The sequence below is a fragment of the Neopsephotus bourkii genome, unplaced genomic scaffold (genome assembly GCF_033783945.1).
Source record: "Neopsephotus bourkii isolate Nb327-2 ecotype Australia unplaced genomic scaffold, CSIRO-AGI_Nbou_v1 NB_753, whole genome shotgun sequence".
Classification (NCBI taxonomy): Eukaryota; Metazoa; Chordata; class Aves; order Psittaciformes; family Psittacidae; genus Neopsephotus; species Neopsephotus bourkii.
Genome location: NW_026901251.1, coordinates 1,523,580 through 1,543,893, shown reverse-complemented (window position 1 = coordinate 1,543,893; position 20,314 = coordinate 1,523,580). Strand labels below are relative to the sequence as shown.

General features: G+C 42.2%; 1 protein-coding gene across 4 annotated transcripts in view; it reads left to right on the top strand.

The window, feature by feature from the left end:
• Positions 1-20,314, top strand: part of MAPRE2 (microtubule associated protein RP/EB family member 2) — a 109,545-nt gene that overhangs the window by 84,201 nt on the left and 5,030 nt on the right. For all 4 annotated transcript variants that reach the window (XM_061354879.1, XM_061354877.1, XM_061354878.1 and 1 more), the window contains 2 exons: positions 12,902-13,041; positions 17,350-17,508. In XM_061354879.1, the coding sequence (XP_061210863.1) occupies positions 12,902-13,041; positions 17,350-17,508 (299 nt within the window). The remainder of the gene's footprint in view (positions 1-12,901; positions 13,042-17,349; positions 17,509-20,314) is intronic.

Sequence of the window (20,314 nt, the reverse complement as noted above, 5' to 3'; positions counted from 1 at the left end):
ATATACAGCTATTGCTCTTCCTAAAAAACACCTCTCTCTTGCAAGTTTTTATTTTGGGTCTGTACTGGGTTTTGCTAGGTCAGAGTTAGCTTTCTTCACAGGTGATTGTATGGTGCTGCGTTTCGGAGTTGTGACCAAAATAGTGTTGGTAAGACATGGAAGTTTCAGTTACTGCTTACACAGTCAAGGCCTTTTCTGTCCCTCACACCACCCCACCAGTGAGAAAGCTGGAGGTGCACAAGAAGTTGGGAGGGGACCCAGCACAGACAGCTGACCCCAACTGACCAAAAGGGTATCCCGTACCATATAATGTCGTGTTCAGTAATAATAGCTGGGGAAAGGAGGAAGCAGGGGGGAATGTTGAAAGTGGCAGTGTTGGTCTTCCCAAGTAACCATCACATGTGATGGAGGCCTGCTTTCCTGGACATGGCCTGCCAACAGGAAGTGGTGAATTAATTCCTTATCTTGTTTCGCTTGTGTGCATTACGTCTTAAACTGTCTTTGTCCCAACCAGTGAATTTTCTCACCTTTACCCTTCTCATTTTCTCTACCATCCTACCCGGGGACAGTGAGCAAGTGGCTCTGGGGGCTCAGCTGTATACTGGGGTTAAACCACAACAGGGTTTCTGGAACAAGCCAAAGGGCTAAACCTGATCTTTGGTGTTTGTGTAACATGGGCATGACTGGTGAGTAAGTAGATGCCATTTTTTGATACCTGAGTTAAATGAACAGAAGAGCAGCTAATGTTTTTCTAACAGAATGATCACCAAAGAATCATTACTGGGATTGATTGCCTGTATGTGTATAGGTTTGTGCTTATAGATGTGTGCATGTGTGTTTCTGTATGCACAAACACTTTATTCCTTGAATGGTTTGTCCTGGGTTTACCTTCATGCTAACCCATTCCCCAAGTAAGGATTAATTTTCATTTCACTTAAATCTGTGACCTGTCTTCTCATGGGCTCAGATATGCACCAGTGCTGGCAAAGAGAAGGGGTAGGTATAAGGCACTTGCAGTTTTAGGCTGGCTTATGCTCTGGAATACCCAGATTTCAGCATTCTGTTCTGGTCACTTCTGACGTCAAAGTGGGACATACTTGGCCAGCTGAATTCAGCTCATTAGTGCTTCCAGGAAACTGAGCACCTAATAGCAGGTCAGCACTGCTCTGGGCTTCTAAAGCTTGTTTACATCTTTGTTTTGCACCATCTTGTGTCTCAACTTTTGAATTTCAAGGCCTGGCATGCTATAATTTCCCATGTGATGTCTTGCACTCCCTTTGAAAATAGGAAAACCCAAGTGCTAATGTCATGATTGAGAAATTGGGATAGATGCTTTTATTAATTACAGACTTTACCACACTTGTTAATTCTTCTTGCACATGGTCTGTTTTTACCGAAGTCACAAATATGTCATGCAGATTAAAGCTGTGAACGTGACAATCCTGGAAAAGTAGAATAGCTACTGGAGTGGAACCAGCCAGCTGATACTGAGGATAATGCAGTGATTTTGTGTTGTGTTGCTGGTGTAAAGAGCATGCCTCGAGCCTTTCCCAGCAAGTGAGATGGTGTGACGAGTTTTGTTAAGATCCTGTGGCTGTGAGACTTAGTTTTTTTTATGGAAAGGTTCCTTCAGTATTAACTATTGTCCAGAAGTATGACAGGCAGGATGCTGGTTTAGTTTCTGTAGAGCTGAGGAGAGTGTGTACAGACGTTGTGATGCTAGGTGAAATGAGAGTTCTAGCTTTTGTTGCTGCTTTAGAACAGAACTACTTCTGTTGGGTGTCATTCACAGGTTTATTCAGTTTCTGGGTGCGCCCATTTTCATTTCACTGATGCCTTTGTGCCACACCTCACCATATCATGTAGCCTGGTGCTTGAAAGGATGGGAGCCCTTGATGGCTACCTGTTGATAGAGGACATTCTGGGAGGAGTGCAGTATGCACCTGCAAGCTCTGTGTGCCTCATCTCCTGCCATTTGGGAGTAAATTGAGGATGATCAGGGGACTGGAGCACCTCCTGTATGAAGATAGGCTGAGAAAGTTGGGGCTGTTCAGCCTGGAGAAGAGAAGGCTGCGTGGAGACCTCACGGCAGCCTTCCAGTATCTGAAGGGGGCCTATAGGGGTGCTGAGGGGGGACTCTTCATTAGGGACTGTAGTGATAGGACAAGGGGCAACAGGGGAACTTTAGATTGGATATAAGGAGGAAATTCTTTCGTGTTAGGGTGGTGAGGCACTGGAATAGGTTGCCCAAGGAGGTTGTGAATGGTCCATCCCTGGCAGTGTTCAAGGCCAGGTTGGACGAAGCCTTGGGTGACACAGTTTAGTGTGAGGTGTCCCTGCCCATGGCAGAGGGGTTGGAACTAGATGATCTTAAGGTCCTTTCCAACCCTAACTCTTCCATGATTCTATGTGGAAGCAAGTCCTGGATAGCTGCAAAGTTGCCATGAAAGACATGCTTCTGTACTTCTGTCTTGTGCACTTCCACAATTGCCTGGAAATGAAGGTGTGTTCATTACTGTTATTATAGAAACCATAACATGCTCATGTGAACAAAGCAAGTTTAGTGATTTATAGAAAAAGGGCAAAAAAAAAGTCTTGTGAGTTCTTCTGCAGCAGGTTAAGAATTCCCCACTCCATCTAGAGCTTTTCTCTTCGATGATGCAAGCTCAAAAGGGGAATACATACCCATGATTAAGTACATCAGATGGCATAGTTTAAACTGATATATGACTTTTATGTGGACTGTACAAATGTCTTATGTTTGGTTTATACCTGACTTCTATGTTTACGCTTTATTGTTCTACTTTCCTGGCTCTTTGATGAAATGGCTGAGGTTTTGGGCATGGCTGTACTTCCACTGACTTTGTTGTGAAAGCAGTAAACATTGTGGGATGCTCAATGCAATAACCTCTTACGCCAGTGCAGCAAGTACTTGCCAGTTTCTATAGCAGTTTGCCACTGTAGCTTTTCTCTCTTTTTGTATGTTTTCTTTTTCTGTGTCATTTTTAATGTGTGTGATTTGTTCTACATTAACAATGAAGCTCTGAAATCTTGTACTGCCTTGTTTCAATTCATTAGCAGAACAAAAAAAAGCAATAGTGAAAGCAAATAAAGAACCCAGAAGATCTTTCAGTGTAATTCAAAAGTTTTCAAACAGTGTGCAGTGGACATAGCTCAATGTATGCATCTATTGCTAAGTGTCAGGAGCAAGCAGACATGTGAGTACTCATTCACACTGTGTTCTTTGGTTTTAACAGATTTTTAAATATGACTATTCTGAATTGATCAAGTATGTAAATTTCTAAAGAAATGATTTGTTTTGCTATTGTTAATTTCAGATGCATTTTAGGTGATTCCTATTGTTCCACAGAGTAACTCTTCCAGTGCAGTTTGCCAGAGTTTCGTTTCCAAGTGATTTAGGAGGTGCTGAACTCTTTCATTATTCATAACTGCTTTATAGCACTCTGTTCTAACACTGTATTTTCAGAGGTAGACTAAGCTATGTCTTCCAGTTAACAAGAAAGTATCAAATCCTTAAGGACTGCTCTGAAAGCTTAACCAAAAATATACTGGCATGAATTAGAATGATTTTTGGTATTTTAATCTGACAGTAAAGCTGGACGAGACCCATGGTTTCAGGTACTTGCTTTCCATACCTACATGGCTTTTTACCTGTATCTCTGCAAATGCGGAGTGTGGTCTTTATTTTACTTTTAGAATTTCTTTTAAAGCAACCCAAACCTCAAGGCATCTGAAAACGCGCTGGGTTTTGTGTTCACTGGGGGGCAGGCCAGCAGCCATGGCCCTACCCCTTCCAAAGGCGATCCAACTGAGGAGTCAGCACAGGTCAAGGATAATGCAGCTTGGAAATGGAAGCACAAATGGGTCCTTACAACTAATCTGCTGTGCCACCCTCGTGCTGCCTCATCCCTTCCTTGAGAGATAGAGCCGATTTGTTGTCGAGCTGACAGGGGTACAGCAGGTGTATGGCTTTGGTGACACAGGTAAAAGGCTGCTTCTAGAAAAACTAGGAGCAGCGAGGATTTGCCAGGTAAATCCAGCTCCCAGATCCGGGGCAATGAGTGTGTTCTCATCTTTCGAGGAGCAGAGCCAGCAGCATAGACCACTGCTGCAGGCCTTCTGCCAGCAGCACCACAGCTGCTTTTAGATAGAACACCATCTGCTAGCCCTGAGCCGGCTTTCGATCTTCTGCAGCCTCCGCACTGCTGTAATGCAGTGGAAAACAGCCTGCAGATGCAGAGTCAAAATTGAGTCAAAATTATTGTAAGGGATTAAAATATTAGGGCACTGTTGTTTGTGCCAGCTCTAATGGAAAACAGCAGAAAAAGCTTCATCTGATCAAATTGAAAATGGTGATCAGGTTGTCAGGATTTTAGCTTAGTGTGTCTTATGTAAGTGCTCTTGTATGTCAGAGCAAATCTCCATGGAAAGCTGTTCTGTGTAGGGGTGTGAGGTGTCAAAAACACATAGGTAAAAGACAGCTTAATAAAATTAATTATTTACACATAAGCTAAAAATTGTGAGAGGTTCTAAGATCTGAAGGCTGTTAGATGTTGTAATTTGAAATATTCAGTGAGAGCAGGATGACTAAAGCAGAGCTGGAAAATACTGGAGGATCACATGAGGGCTAAAAATACTCACGCTATGACAGGGAAAATAACCAGGGCAGAATGAACTGTTTGTGCATGAATGCTTTATATATAATGTGCCATTGAAGAGCCACTTGCACAAGAAAAATACTGATTTTCTTTAGGGAAATGGTGTATCCCACTGTGGCAGATGTGCTGTAAATTAATTTTGACAGATAAAAATACTCCACAAATCCAGTCTTTATTTCAACAGCTAGTGATCAGTTAGGACTCCTGGGAGCCTACGGAATTCCTCCTAATGCTTTGCTTTGCTTTCCATCAAAACATACTTTTTTCCCCAGGTGGCAGGTAGCTGGTATTAGTGGTGGCCTCTGCTTGTAGTGGTATGGTGCTCCAGGACAGCATGGCACAGATGGAGATGGGAAGAGCCTTAGGGCAGTGAACTGAAATCGCTTTTGTGCCTAGTTCATACGAGGCCAAGTAATTGTACTAGCCGATGGGAACAGCATGTGCAGTGACAGTGCCTGGGAAGTAGAAAGGGGCTCAGCCTTCATACAGACACACCTCCTCTACCAGCATGAGGAGGCTTTAGTTTTTAAACCCACTAGACCTGAGAATTTAGACCACAAAGAAATGCTGCTTGCAGTGCACGAGCCAGGGTCATCTTCCTAGAAAGAAGATGGTGTTTGAAAATCAGTGGTGGAAATTGCAGTCTTTTCAGGACACTGTGGATGTGGTTTGAATGTGTTGCACGATCTTTCATATTGCAATGTTTCTTTGCATATTTTCTTTCAAATTTTCTTTTTGAGGCTGCTTTCTCCTTGTAGCTCAGCAGGCAGTTGGACTTTAGAAATGCGTGTTTTCAAGGGCATTTCAAATTTTAAATTACATTCTTCTGTTAAGCCTATGGGGAATGGATTCATCAATTGAAGATGAATGTTTGCATGTTTAGAGATGTTTCTAGAGAAAATAGGGGTTTCGTTTGAGAAAAATTAAAAGCTGGCATTATAATTTTGGCTATTTTCATAGAACTATAGAATAGTTAGGGTTGGAAAAGACCTTCAGATCATCTAGTTCCAACCGCCCTGCCATGGGCAGGGACACCTCACACTAAACAATGTCACCCAAGGTTTTGTCTAACCAGGATCACCTCCTTCGACCTGCTGGTCACGCTCCTTTTGATGCAGCCCAGGATATGGTTGGCTTCCTCGGCTGCAAGCACACACTGAAGCTGGCTCATGTTCATTTTCTCATCAACCAAAACTCCCAAGTCCTTCTCCACAGGGCTGCTCTGAATCTCTTCTCTGCCCGGCCTGTACCTGTGCCTGGGATTGCTCCGACCCAGGTGTAGGACCTTGCACTTGTCGTGGCTAAACTTCATGAGGTTGGCATCAGCCCACCTCACAAGCGTGTCAAGGTCCCTCTGGATGGCATTCCTTCCCTCCAGCGTATCAACCGAACCACACAGCTTGGTGTCATCGGCAAACTTGCTGAGGGTGCACTCAATCCCACTGTCCATGTCAGCGACAAAGATGTTGAACACCACCAGTCCCAACACCAATCCCTGAGGGACATCACTTGTTACTGGTCTCCAGCTGGACATTGAGCCATTGACCACAACTCTTTGCATGCGGCCATCCAGCCAGTTCTTTATCCACCAAGTGGTCCATTCATCAAATTGATGTCTCTCCAATTTAGAGACAAGGATGTTGTGTGGGACAGTGTCGAACGCTTTGCACAAGCCCAGGTAGATGACATCAACTGCTCTACCCTGTCCATCAGTTCTGTAGCCCCATCATAGAAGGCCACCAAATTGGTCAGGCAGGATTTGCCTTTAGTGAAGCCATGCTGGCTGTCACCAAGCACCTTGTTGTTTTTCATGTGCCTTAGCATGCCTTCCAGGAGAATCTGCTCCAAGATTTTGCCAGGCACAGAGGTGAGACTGACTGGTCTGTAATTCCCTGGCTCACCCATTTTTTCCCTTTTTTCCAGTCACTGGAACCTGACTGCCATGACTTTTCAAATAGGATGGACAGTGGCTTAGTAACTTCATTTGCCAGCTCCTTCAGGACCTGCAGATGGATTTCATCAGGACCCATGGACTTGTGTATGTTCAGGTTTTTAAGATGGTCTCGAACCAGATCCTCTCCAACAGTGGGCCTGGGGTCTTCATTCTCACAGTCCCTGTGTCTGCCTTCCAAGACTTGGGTGGTGTGGTCAGAGCATTTGCCAGTGAAGACTGAGGCAAAGAAGTCATTCAGAACCTCAGCCTTTAGATTTTAAATCTAATGCCTTCACTTATGACAGGGAAAACGCTGTTGTTAGTTCCCATCTATAAAATCTCATTCTATTAAAGGCAAACTGAGGGAGTGGTGCCACCAACAAAAGCTTTTCCTCTGACAAGCAGACTCCATTGTATGTTCTTGCTTGGATGGCTCTGAAATTTGTAAAAAGCGCTTCAGTTTCTAGTATTTGTACCCACTCCTTTTTGCAGGCTGTCTGGCAGTGATACCAACATATTGCTCATCAGATTGTACTGTAGCCAGCAGCAGTGGAGGTATGGAGAGCTGAGGAGACAGGGGCCTTGCCACCCAGGGGAAGTTAGTACCGCAAAATAAATAGGTGGCTACACTGCAGCGTGTTGGAATGCTGGAAGTCAGGTCAGGTTTTGTCTGAGGGCATTTAATTCCCTTTAAGCATTATTTGTCATCACTGATGCCATTAAGCATACCTAAGTTGAGCAGTTTGTTGCATCCAAGTGTAGCTGCAACAGTGTGTTCTCACTCCTTTGTTGTAAGTGGGTGCAGAGTTTTTCTTTAGGTCATGAAGAAATTGCTAGCTCTGTGGCCTCTCAGCGGGCTTGGGTTCTTTTTCTGTGGCATGAGTCAGGAATATTCAATTTAATGAAATCCTTTAATTTGAAGACAGACTGTGAGTGATTCCGGAATTCCACCGAAGCTGTGGCTGTGTGGGTTCAGCCAAGTCTTGTGCTTGCTCAGGGCTTCCGTTGCTCTCCTTGCTGTCCTCATGCACCTCCGCAGTGTTATTCATCCACGTGCTTTCTTGGAATTGTGCCTAAATATTTAGCAATGTGCTAATTATATAGCTTCAAGGAAGATTTCCCTCAACATTAAATAGGTCTCTTGTCTCTTGTCTACATCAAGACTGTGCTTGTGATGTAAACTGACCTGGAATTCGCAGCCTAGCTTTGCTGTACCCAAAACCTGCACACTGCCAGCATCCACTGTTTTAAATTGCAGAAGTGGGTATCTGTTTGTAAAACCCAGTCTTTAGCAAAAAATAGTGAAGCTGAAATTATGAGGGCATATACTTAATTATGATGGACTGACTAGTAACTGTTTCTGGAGCACCACAGATAGAAACCTGTAGTGCATTTCAAAGCTGGTTCATCTAATTTATTTCAGTACAAGAGCAAATTATTTTGTCTTTCAACTGTGAATTTATTTTTCCCATCTCTGGTAGTGTTATATGGGCAAAATGTTATGTATGTACAAAAAGTTATTCAGGTGCTAATTGAAACGGTTATTTACAAAACCTTCTAATTGGACCCTGCATTGACCTAAAATCAGAACATGCAGTAACAGAGTTCTCACAGAACAGTGGAAGTGGGACAGCAACCTCTGAGATCACCCAGACCAGCCACTCTGCTCAAAGCAAGGTCACCTAGATCCAGTTGCCCAGGACCATATCCAGTCAAGTTTTGAGTATCTCCAAGGATGGAGACCCCCCCAATCCCTCTGGACCACTTGTTTCAGTATTTGATCAGAGTGAGAAAGCTTGTTCTTATGTTTCAATGGAATTTATTGTATTTCAATTTTGTGCCCATTGCCTTTTGCTCTTTAATGGGGACCACTGAAAAGAGCCTGTCCTCATCTTCCTTGTACCCTTCCTCAGATATGGATAAAATCCCCCTGAAGCTTCTCTTGTCCAGGCTGAACAGGCGCAGCTCTCTCAGCTGTTCCATACATGTGAGGTGCTCCAATCCCTCAGTCATCTTCATGGCCTTTTGTTGAACTCTTTCCAGTATGCCCATGCCCATGTCTCTCTTCTACTGGACCCAGCACTCCAGATGTGCCTCCTCAGTGCTGAGTAGAGGGGGACAGTAACCTCCTTCAACCTGACAGCAGCGCTCTTCCCAGTGAAGCACAGGATGCTGTCAGCTGCCTTTGCTGCAGGGGTGCTTAGCTCATGCTTAACTTGGTGTCCACAAGGACCCCAAAGTCTTTTTCTGCCGCACTGCTTTCCAGGCTGTTGTCTGCCAGCATGTTCTGGGGCATGGGTCTGTTCCCCTCCATGGCAGGGCTCCATACTTCTTTTTGAACATCAACAGCAAGCTTGAAAATGAATTGGTAATGCGTCATGTTTATGGTGCTGATTGCAACACATGTCTCTTAGTGGTCAGTGAAGAGCTGGTTACCAGGTATTTTTAATGTAAAATATTTGTATAAAATGTTGTGGTTTGTCAAAATACGTAAATGGGTTATATATAAATATTTTCATAGAAGTTGTGATATTGGACGGAATTAAAACCGTGCAGATTATATAGTCCCTCTAAGCAATGCATGAGGAGTTTTTCCACAATTGTAGTAATTGACTGCAAAGCCATTGTGGTGCTTGACAGCAAAGTCATTAAGTCTACCAAGATCTTTCATCTCCATTTAGATATCTGGCTGTCTCAAGCACTTTGCACTACTCTGCCAAACAGGATCCTTAATTCTTTTATGAAATTAAGCTTCTGTTAGAATGGGAGACTTACCTCTGAGCTGATTCTAAAACTGATGTTTCAGAATAAATGTGCAGTAAAGCTGCTTTTTTTTATTTCCTCCAGGAAATTTTAAATTAGAAATCCCAAGGCATCCTCTGTTGCAATTAATTTCTATCCAGCTGTCGCTGATACAGCCTGAAATGCTCAGGTTAGCTGGTTTTAATCTGGTACTGAAATGGGGATATTGTGCTCATTTAAGAGCTGATACTGAGCAGCGGAACAAAAGTCAATTTCTTTTGATTTGTCTGGACACAGTAAAGCTTAGTAACACTTTGGTGTAGAAATTCAAAAGGCTTTGTTGTTTTCAAAGAAAGGCAGAACATAATTCAGTGTATTGGTGCTATCCAGCCCTCCCTGTCCGCAGACAGTGGTGATGTGCGCTTTCTCAGCACACCCTGGGAGGGCACCTCAGCTGCAAATAAGAGAGAATACCTGGGGATTAAGTGTTTGTGCCTACTCTGTCCTTAACTTTCTCTGCAGGTTAAAAAGAGGTGTGTACTTGATGATATGGCTTCCTGTGATCAGAACCCAAACCCTCAAAGAGCTAGCTTGCTTCACAGGACTATTGAGCATGAAAGGGGACAAGAAGCCATGGCTGCACAATGTGCCTTGCTGTAGGTCTTGCACCATGACCCCCCAGGAGAAGTGGTGAGGAGCTAACAGTGTGGGGGATGCTGCCCTAGAAAAGCTGAACAGCTTCGTCTGTGTTTGTGCACAGGTGCTTGCTCCCTAGGCAAAGTCCAGTGCTGCCTTCAGGTAGAGGAAGGGTAGCTGGTATAGGCGGAGATGCATTGACCAGCCAGGGTTTCACATCTGAAGGTCCATAGCTTGTTTTTTAACATTTAATATTCAGTTGTTATCCTGAACTGCACCTTGCAGGTGTAGAATACAATAGTAAGTGTTAATACCTTGGTTTAGTATACATATATATTGAATGTTGTATACGTAACTGTTGCAGTTGCATGTTACAAGTAGTAATTAAATAACTTGAGACTCAACTAGAATGCTGTAGTCAGAGTGATTATTTTGTCTGTGTGTTTATCATGCATATTTTGACACCAGGTGTTTTTTTTTCTGTTCATTTGCTAATCCAAATGCAAATTACTTTCCTGGCTTTGAGAGTGTCTTAATCCTGCTGTGAAGCAACTGATTTTTAGTTAGTCAAAATCTGGACTGAACCTGGAAAGTGTTGAAGGCAGGGTGCTAAAGTTTATGAAATGGCCTAAAGAAAGATATAGCAGCAAAACATCTTGATATTTTTAATGTTTTTTCCACAAATTTGCCGATCTAGGTATGATGTGAAAAGCAGTTTAATTTCAGGCATATACACAACATTGAATTTTCCTAATTTCAGCAAGTCCATGTACTGCGTCTGAAATCTGCTAGAAGTGAGTTTGTGTGTGCAATTAGGCATGGAAACTATTGGAGTCACGAATTCCTTAAAAGAAAATGTCTTGCATTAAAGAACATGGAAAAGGAGGATGGGTATCTTGCATAGAAATGTTTGCTCATGCTAATTGAATTATCAAATTGGTTTTGTGTTCTGTTGGCATTAGATGACCCAGTTAATATAGAATTATCCTTAAAGGCAGGAGAAGATGCTTGTTACAGAGAGAGGCCTGTGACTAAATCAGGAAAGCTCAAGCGAGCTTGATTAAATAACCCATTGCTGCTCTCTTTTCCCATCACTTTTCAGCTCTTCCAAGGGATCACAGTACAGAGTTCTAGGTCAGTGAGACAGTGTGAGTTCCACAGTTAAATAATATGGGCAGGCCCACAAGTTGTGTCTCTCTCTTGCCTTTCCCTGCCTCCTTGCGATTTCCTCCAAGTAATGCCTTTGTAAAGCATTGGGTTTACAATAAATGGTTCTATTAAAATGTTGTCCGTTGCTCCGGATACAATGTGGAAATGGCAACTTAGAATGATTTGTAGCGTGCCGTAAATCAAGTAATTGTACAGGAGGAGCAGCTGGTGAGGTGCGGGGTGGAAGGTGACTGCTGAGAAAGCTGGGGCAAACCCCTCTGGAACCGGTGACTTCAAGCTAGGGCTCAGCTGGGAGCTGGGTGCTTGCTGGATTTGGGCTTTTTCCCACACACTGTGTGTCCCTGGCTTCAGAGCCAATAGCATTCAATGGTGGAAGATGTCCATGGAGCCCATCAGCATGTCCGGACAACTGTACTTTGGTTTCTGTAAGAATCATAGAATGGCGTGTGTTGGAAAGGACCTTAAAGCTTATCCAGTTCCAGCCCCCTGCCATGGGCAGGAGCACCCCCCACTAGACCAGGTTGCTCCAAGCTGCGTCCAACCTGGCCTTGAACAATTCAGAGATGGGGTAGGCACAGCTGCTCTGGGCAACTGTGCCAGTGCCTCAACACCTATACAGGAAATAATTTCTTCCTAATATCTAATCTAAATCTACCCTTTTTCAAGTTAGAGCCATTGAATAAAAAGTGATAAATGTGGGTGCTGCAGAGCATGACTTGTGATTCACATGCATCCTTTATAAATCAGAATAGGTTTGAGAGGGGGCTGGGTTTCTGTTCTGTCATTTTAACCCAAGCAGGTTTTGTACCAGATGTATGTCTACTGCATCTGAAATTTATTCCTAGTTGGAGGGGATTAGGAAGAGGCAGATTGCAGTGCTCAGGGGAACCTAGGCAAGGTCAAGAGCAGTGGGCCAGGCACTTGTGTACCAGGGTTGAGCAACTAAATCAAAAAGACAGTGACAAGGAGAGAAAAGGCGGAGAGGCAGAGCAAAGTGCCAGGAGATGTGTGTGAGGTTCATATGAAGGCACTACATATCCTTTCACACAACTACATATCCTTTCACACAACTATTCCTCTGTTTGGGCATTTGTATGCCACAGGCATTGTGAAAAAGCATACCTGTAGGCATTTGTTACTTGCCACTTTTGCTAATAAAGATGTTGCTCCATATTCTAGCAGATTTGCAGTGCGAGTAATTAAAAACAAACACCAAAACCTAAGCAGATCAAAACTCATCTCTTGGTCACTATGGCAACCATGAGTTCACTGATGGGTTTAATTTCTGCATGCTCTGTCTGAATTTCAATATCTATGTCTCAGGGATATTTTACATGTGAAAATGGGGGAAACTGAGACACTCTAGCTGGGTTTTTCAGGTCTGTCTTTCTCCAGGAAAATTGAAGATAAACACTGGGCAAGGGGAACGGTCCGTTAATGGCAGAGGTTTTTTAAAACCTGAAAGCTGCTGAGACCTATAAGGGACCTTGATAATCTTAGTTTTATGTTTGTTTATTTTGGTTTTGGAGTTGCTTCACTCTCAGCAGCAAACTTAAACTGCTAGGAAATGTGTTTTTTCCTTTCTTCATAGCAGCATTGGAGCTTCCTCCACTGTCACCGTGAAGTGAGAGAGCGAATGGCTGCCTGTGAAATGAATGCTTTTGTTTCAGTATTAGGTTAATAGGAATATATTTATCATGAAGAGAAATCTGAATTATTATTTATTTATTGCATTTTTCAGGTGCTGCTAAATCCAGTCCAGCTTCTAAACCAGGATCAACACCTTCTCGCCCGTCTTCAGCAAAAAAAGCTGCACCAAGCAGCTCAGCATCAAAATCAGATAAAGATTTGGAAACCCAAGTCATACAGCTTAGCGAACAGGTAAATTTGCTTTTGGCATAAGATTAGATGCACTCAGTGTCACGGGCAGGCACGAAATATATTGCCCTCTGTTGAAAGGTGCTCTCCACAGTTATACGGGGACAAAAGATTGGAACAGCTCAGCTGGGAAGGTAAAAAAATGAAAGTGATTTCTTGTTAAAAATAACATCTGACAGAGATGCCTGGTGTTTGCCAGGATTTTCCAAAGGTCATCTTAGGAATGACAAGTGAGTCTTGCTGAAGTTGTTAGATGTAGAAATGTATCTTTTATTTCACTCAGATGGGAAAAGCCCCGATAGTCTTTTCTCTTGTGCATTACAAATCTGAAATAAAGCATCTCAATGTGTCATTGTGGAGAAAATAAGCCTGTTTATAATATCAAGGTGTCAGAGATTTACAGCTAAATCAAGACTAGTTCATTGCACTCTGCTTTGTGCAAGGAAGGCATTAAGAACATAATAGGCCTTTTTAATTTAAAAATGCGATCTACTTTTGTGAGAATACTTAATAATATTGCAGAACACTATAATATAACTAAAAAGCTCCAGAATTTCTTTAATGTTGGAATGCAAGGGCTTAGATTTCATTTATGCTATAGAGCTTTACACCACTGTGTCATTCCTGGACATGCAACTGTGTCTGCACTGAGCATGAAAAAATGCATCTGGCCCAAGACTGTGATGCTGGAATGGTTTAAATGCCGGTAGTATAAATGAGGCCTGATCCCTGTATTTGTGCTGGATGAGGGAAAATGGAAAGGAAAAACCTCCCATTTTAGAGCCTGAGCTGCTTGGCAGCTGCATTGAGGAAGAAGTCATTACTCTGGATCAAGTGTAATTTTCCACAATTAAGGGTGTTTCAGTTTCAGACTTTTATTGAACCAAACAACAAAGTTTTCAGTTTGTTGGGCATCATTTGCAAATCCTTGGTTACTGTTGCACACCAAAAGGTGGTGGATGGATAGCCACATCCCAAACACAGCATCCTGTGGATTCAGGGTGAAATTCTGAGCAGCAGAGAGCACAACAGGGGCCACCAGCCTTCAAATGGGCTTTTGATTGTTGCTGTAACAAAAAACTTTTGGAATGTTGCACAAGGAATGGAAGTATATATGCTTCACGGAAGCTTTTATTCTTTTTAATCAATGTAAGAGTGGAGTTGAAACGTCAGTTTGATGTACCTTAAACCATGACATTTGTACTCAGAAGTCAGAATGAGTTTGCTTCAGAAGGAAGGGTTGGTTTGGATCTGAGCAACAGCAAAATATTTGATCTTTACTAAAATAGGCAGTCACTATCACATCCACTGCTAATGTATTCCTAACACATTCCATGTGTGAAAACCTTAAGCTCTATATACAAACAACCCAGAGGAAAGCTGATGATTTCTCCCATCACCAAAGAGGAGAAGAAATTTTGTGGATTTGGAAAGTTGGTGTTTTAATAGCTAGTTTTTGGAGACGTCTTCTAGCTAGAATGGTCTGGAAGGCTTTTTAATGCTGGCAGCATTTGGGACCTCATTTCCCACTAATGGTTACTTGTGCACCCTGGGCATATAACAGGAGCCATAAAAACTATGCTGCAAGCAGCTCTGAGCCACGTTTTTCTGACCCCCAGTCTGAACATGCTGCAAGACCTAAATTGCCCATTTTTAACCACTCTCCAGCAACAGGGAGATGAGGGCAACAGCCACTTCTACCCAGTTGCTGTCTTGATTTTTACCAAGTTGCTGTCTTGATTATGCATAAGAAACATTGAATGGTGCCTGTGGTCTTCAAATTCCTGTATGGCTGTAACAGACTCTTTTTTCAGCCCTTTCATGAATGGCAGCTAAGGGACAGTGAAACATCTGAACTCCCATGCAATTTGTAATGGAAAAATTTAAGTAGTGGGGGTGTCTGTGCTAGTGAATTAAACACTTCCAAGGAATGTCACTGTGCACTAAAGTTTGATTACCCATAGCATTAAAATACTAAAGTGGTTCCTGCCATGGGTTTGGTCTGTGCCAACTAACAGTTTCCCAAAGATTTTTTCTGAGTACAGCTGAGAGGACAAAGACCGGGGACCTTTACATATGGAGAAGGGACATCTATGTATGGAGAATGGTCCTAAGAACTGTTAACTGTATGATAGCATGCAAATAGTTTCTGAAAACAGCTCCAACTTGGTTGCATGTCTACAGGATGTGCTTAATTTTCAGCCTGGTTCTGCAGCCCTGTGGGTTTCCTACTAGCAACAAGAGAAATCAGATAAAAGACCAGTTAGTAAGAGCTGCTGCCTTTGCACCAGTTAACTGGATTGCAGAAGAAAAATACTTCTGGTCCAGAAACAGAGCATGGTAGTCAACATGTACTGGTCCTTATATAGAATCAATTTTTTGGCATGTTCACAGAAGCAAAACATAGGGTGTGGGTATGCTAAGTATCTGAAGAAAAATTTATCCATCACAGGCAGGTAGTAGATACGTAACTGAAGAAAAGCATATCTGCATTGGTTGTAACAATATTTACTGTATACTTAGCTAATCAACTATGTGCATATTTGCATAGTTTAATGATTCCATTTCTTAAAACAGGGTGAGTGTGATAGGATGAAAACAGGAGAATGCCTTTATAGTATGTAAATCAGAAGTGGAGATAGTCTGAGCAATTAGCCGCCAATGTTTCAGCTGAAGTTCATTGTTTTCCCAAACACTAGCAAGAACAGAGTAAAAGATCTGGAAGCAGTTACGTTCTTATTCTGCTTGGATGCAGGCGTCGCTGTCAAGGAATATGTTGCTGCAGATCCAGAAGGCATGTCTTAAACATGAGGTCATCATCTGTACACCAAAATACTGTAAACTCTTGTTCCATTTTGCTGTTCCTACTTTCATGAAGAAATGGTTAATTTTAAGGTGATTGGTCACTGCATCAACCATAGGTTCAAACTGCTAAGGGAAGTCTTGGGTGTCACAGTCAGGCAGCCGGTCAGGAATGGGTCAGTGCAAGAATTTGATGTTCTGAGATCCTGTCCTAGTAACAGGTTAGTTCTGCTCTCTGACACCTCAGAGTGCAATCGAAGGTCAGAAAAAGGCATTGCCAGCTCAGCAGTTATGGAGAAGTGAACTGATAGGATTTAGTAGGCTGTCAAAGCATTGTTTGAACCCTGCTGATATTTTCACTAGTGAAGGAAATAAATTAGCTTGCAGTAAAATAGGCAACACAGAACATTCTATTAAATGGTATCAGTTCACTGAAATGTAGTCTGATGAGATTGAATTTGTTTAGCATGTTTTATTTAGAAAATCATTTGTATAATTGCAGGCCTCAAAATGTGGTTGTTAATGTGGCTGTAATTTGGATGAGATTGGGGTCAGTTTATTTACTGTAGACAGTTTCATCTGTGATTATTTCAGTTGGTTGTTACATTGCTGTCCCCTGAATTTGCAACCTACTTACGTTATCCTGATTGTGTGTACCTTGATGGACAGGATGTTCTTTAAATATGTGTATATATATATATATACGTATGTATAAAAATATATTGCACATCTTTCATGAATGATGTGGCTTAATCATTAACAGCTATGTTGCCCATAAATGATCTGTGGCAGTCCTAGTGGTGAAATTGAGACTGACAACACAGCTTGAAGACTTAATGAGCAAGGCTGCAAAGAGAAAGTTATTTGGCATTTGAAAGAATCAGATCAGAATGCTCGTGGTGCAGCCAGTCACAGCATCAGGGTACCGAAACATGGGTCTGTAACAGTACATTAAGGGAGGTGAGAAAAGGAGAGGTGGAAAACCAGCACAGCACTACTCACGGTTGCAACTAGGGGACCTTGTAGTTTCCTAACTAGACTGTTTCCCTTAGTAAGCTTTTCTGCTAGATCTATTAGGTGAGGAGAATACTGTAGGTTTCCCAACAACTACACATTAATCCAGCAAAATAATGCAAGTACTGAGCTGGAAGTTTAATTAATTGCCATCACATGCCACTTCTGGCAGCCTTGTTAGGAGACAGAATCATAGAACAGTTAGTAGCTCTGATCCCTGAACTGCTGCTTTGAGGTTTCAGTGAAAAAAGGCACCAAGAAAATTGACCTCTAAGGATCAAAGTTAAGATGTATCTAAGAGGTGCAATGGGGAACCCAGTTTACTATTGTCTATTATGTAGGGTTCAATCTAGCACTTCAGGAAAAAAAGTGACTTCATTTTAAGCTGTAATATTGAAAATGTGTTTAAGATTGTTCAGCATGCATAATTGTAGACTGAGTTATTTTGTCTTTAGTGCACCTCAGCTGATGCATCACGTCTTGGTTCACCTGCAGGTACATTCATTAAAACTTGCACTTGAAGGCGTGGAGAAGGAAAGGGATTTCTACTTTGGCAAATTAAGGGAGATTGAACTTCTCTGCCAAGAGCACGGGGGAGAGAATAATGACCTTGTGAATCGGCTAATGGAAGTCCTTTATGCTTCAGAAGAACATGTAAGTTCAAGTTTAATGCATTTTATTTAGACAAATTTCATAATTTATTGTCACAGTATTGAGTCATGTCCTATATTTTGGTCAGCAGAACTCCAGCAGCTGAATTTCCATACATACCTCCTCCCCTGTGAAGGAAGTTTGCATTTTCAAGCAACTGGCTTTTCTACCTGGGGAAGGGATCCAGGAGGCTGGTTGCTTTTTGCTGCTTTCAGTGTAGGTTTTGTATTCTAGGTTTGCTGAAGCTGATCTGAAAGAGGAGGGTGTGTGTCACAACTTTAAATTGGTTTCATATGGTTCTGAGCTTTAATTTTGTGGTTTTGTCTTCTGCCTTTCTGCAGAAAGTCTTTTACTCATGTTCTTCAATGTGTTGAAAATCACAGAAAGTCTGACAGAGGTGCTGTTCAGTGTCTACAGCTGTGAACCTCCTGTAGCCCATGTGGCAGTGTTGTAATACGTATGCTACAGCCTGCCAAATACGTAATTATATCTGCAGGGATAATGCTCTTTAGCATTTCTTCTATCCTGTTGCTATAAGCAAAATTCCTCCTTGTGCAAACTCAATAATCCTCTACTATCGAAGCTTCAGAAATGTGTTGTCTGCAAGCGTAAACAAGAATCTCCTTGCACCTTAGACTCAGTGCTGTAGACACTGAACAAGAAGCTGCAAAGGGTGCTGGTTAAATTCTTCAGATACACGCAGGGATAATGATTCAGTGGAGATTTAGCTGAACTACTTCCATTCATGTGAACTAAATCCCTGTATGCATTGTACTGACGATTGACCCTTCGGTTGTCCAGTGAATGATGGCTTTGGCTCCAGAGTATTTGAGCATCAATTTAATCTCTTGACAGCACTGTGGTATCGTAGGCTGTCTTACATCTGTTCCCAGAAAGCTGTTGCTGCAGCAGTCATCAGACTTCAAATTTTACATCAAAAGTAGTGCTGCAGGAACCGTTAACTCACATGCTTTTCTAAAAGACTAGTAGAGCATAAATGAAAGTGAGGTGCAAGAGGGACACAAGCTTGCCACTGACAGGGGCACTGGCATCTGAGCCACTGCTCAGATGGGAAGTGACAGGGGAAAGAGGTCAACAGTGTGGGGTGAGTGTTAAAGAGGAAAAGGAGGAGGAAACCATTATTTTCACAGGAATAAACAATAAGACAAATTTGCCAAGCACGTGATAACAGGCTAAAAGAGTTACATACATATAGTGGTCAGAGAAAATGTCTTCTGGATTCAAGAACAGTGATTTATTTATAAAGCAAAGCCAGAAAAATCCCTCTTCTCCCCATACCCCTACCACATCTGTCTGTCTGGCTTAAATAGCAAGTGATTCCCTGCCAAGGAATGCATTTGTTGCTTTTCTTCCTGCAGTTTTCCTTACTGGCAGAACACATTACAAAATGTTCTACTTCTGTCCACATCCCAGTGTTTTATCTGCTTCCTCTCTCCAAGCTTTTCTCTGTTGACAGCAACATCCTTGCCTGCACATGAACTACATATAACAACTGTGCCTTTATCTGAAGCATGTTTGCATTTGGAGGCCAGGTACATTATTCCATCAGGAGAGCACTGCTACCCCAGAGAATAATACAGAGGCCTTTCCCAGGGCAGTTCTTTTGTTACCTTTTAGTGGGAGACTTGATCTCATCTTCTGGGGTGCATTCTCTCCTCATCTTAGCAGATAGACAACAATTTGCTGAGGAAAGACCCCAGTGCCTTAGTCCTAAAGCAAAGACACTGGTTCCCTTGCTAATGCAGATCCTGCCTACCTTTTGTTCTTGGACTTTGCTATCTCATTGTCCTGTTTTGCCCTTTGGTTCTGTTTTTTTGCCTTTCTGTAATGACTTCTCCCTGAGTTAAATTCTGTATCTTGCAGCATTTTGCAGGTTAATCCATCAGTAGCAGCAGTTTGGCTTTCCAAGCCTGCAGATTGGAAATAGCCCCAGTTCCCAACCACAGACAACTTCAGCATTCCCAGTTTCTTGCTAATGAGTTCATTGTAAATCTGGCTTAGATTTTTCTTTTTATCTGTTTTTAAGTCTCAAGTATATGGAGGCAAAGTGGAAAAAAGATTACATTAATTCTCAGCATTTGTGACATTTATAAATGATACCGTGGCTGTGAGGCTTTTCTTCAGGAAGGGAATGCACCAGAATGCATCTCTCGCATACTGCACAAGTGATCCCTGACCAAGGCCTTGTGCTTGAAGATTGTGACTAGCTTTGTTTTCAGTTCATACTTCAAATAACTGCCTGATGGCAGTCTTGAACTCTTCCTTCCTAGCATCTACTGTATTTGACATGGCACAGAGGTCATGTCCTATCTTTTATACCAACTTGTTATTTGAAAGGGACAATTTATACTTAGTTTTCAGTTAAGATTAATTTAATCCTTCTAAAAGAAAAAGAGTAAGAAAAAATTATCTGGACAGCACTTGAAGTAGTCACACCTCCCAGCAGCTCATAGGTACCCCATGAGCGTTGTAGGCTGTCAGGTGAATTCTGTGTAGAGTGATTCAGAATGCAGGTACAGAGTTTAGTCCCTATAAAAAGCATTCTGCAGGTGTTTGAGAATTATAGTATTGCATTGAAGAGATTTTTATCATGTTCACGTTGTGGGGTGGGCTAACTATTTTTTTGCAGAATTCCAAGTCATAGTGCAGTTTCAACTATGTCACTTCATAACCTTCTGCTTCGTTTAATTCAGTATATGCTAAATTTTTAAGACTGATTTAATCTTTTTTGGTGGGGGAACGGTGTCTTGGTTTTGATGAGGTTCTGAGTCATACAGCACAAACATCA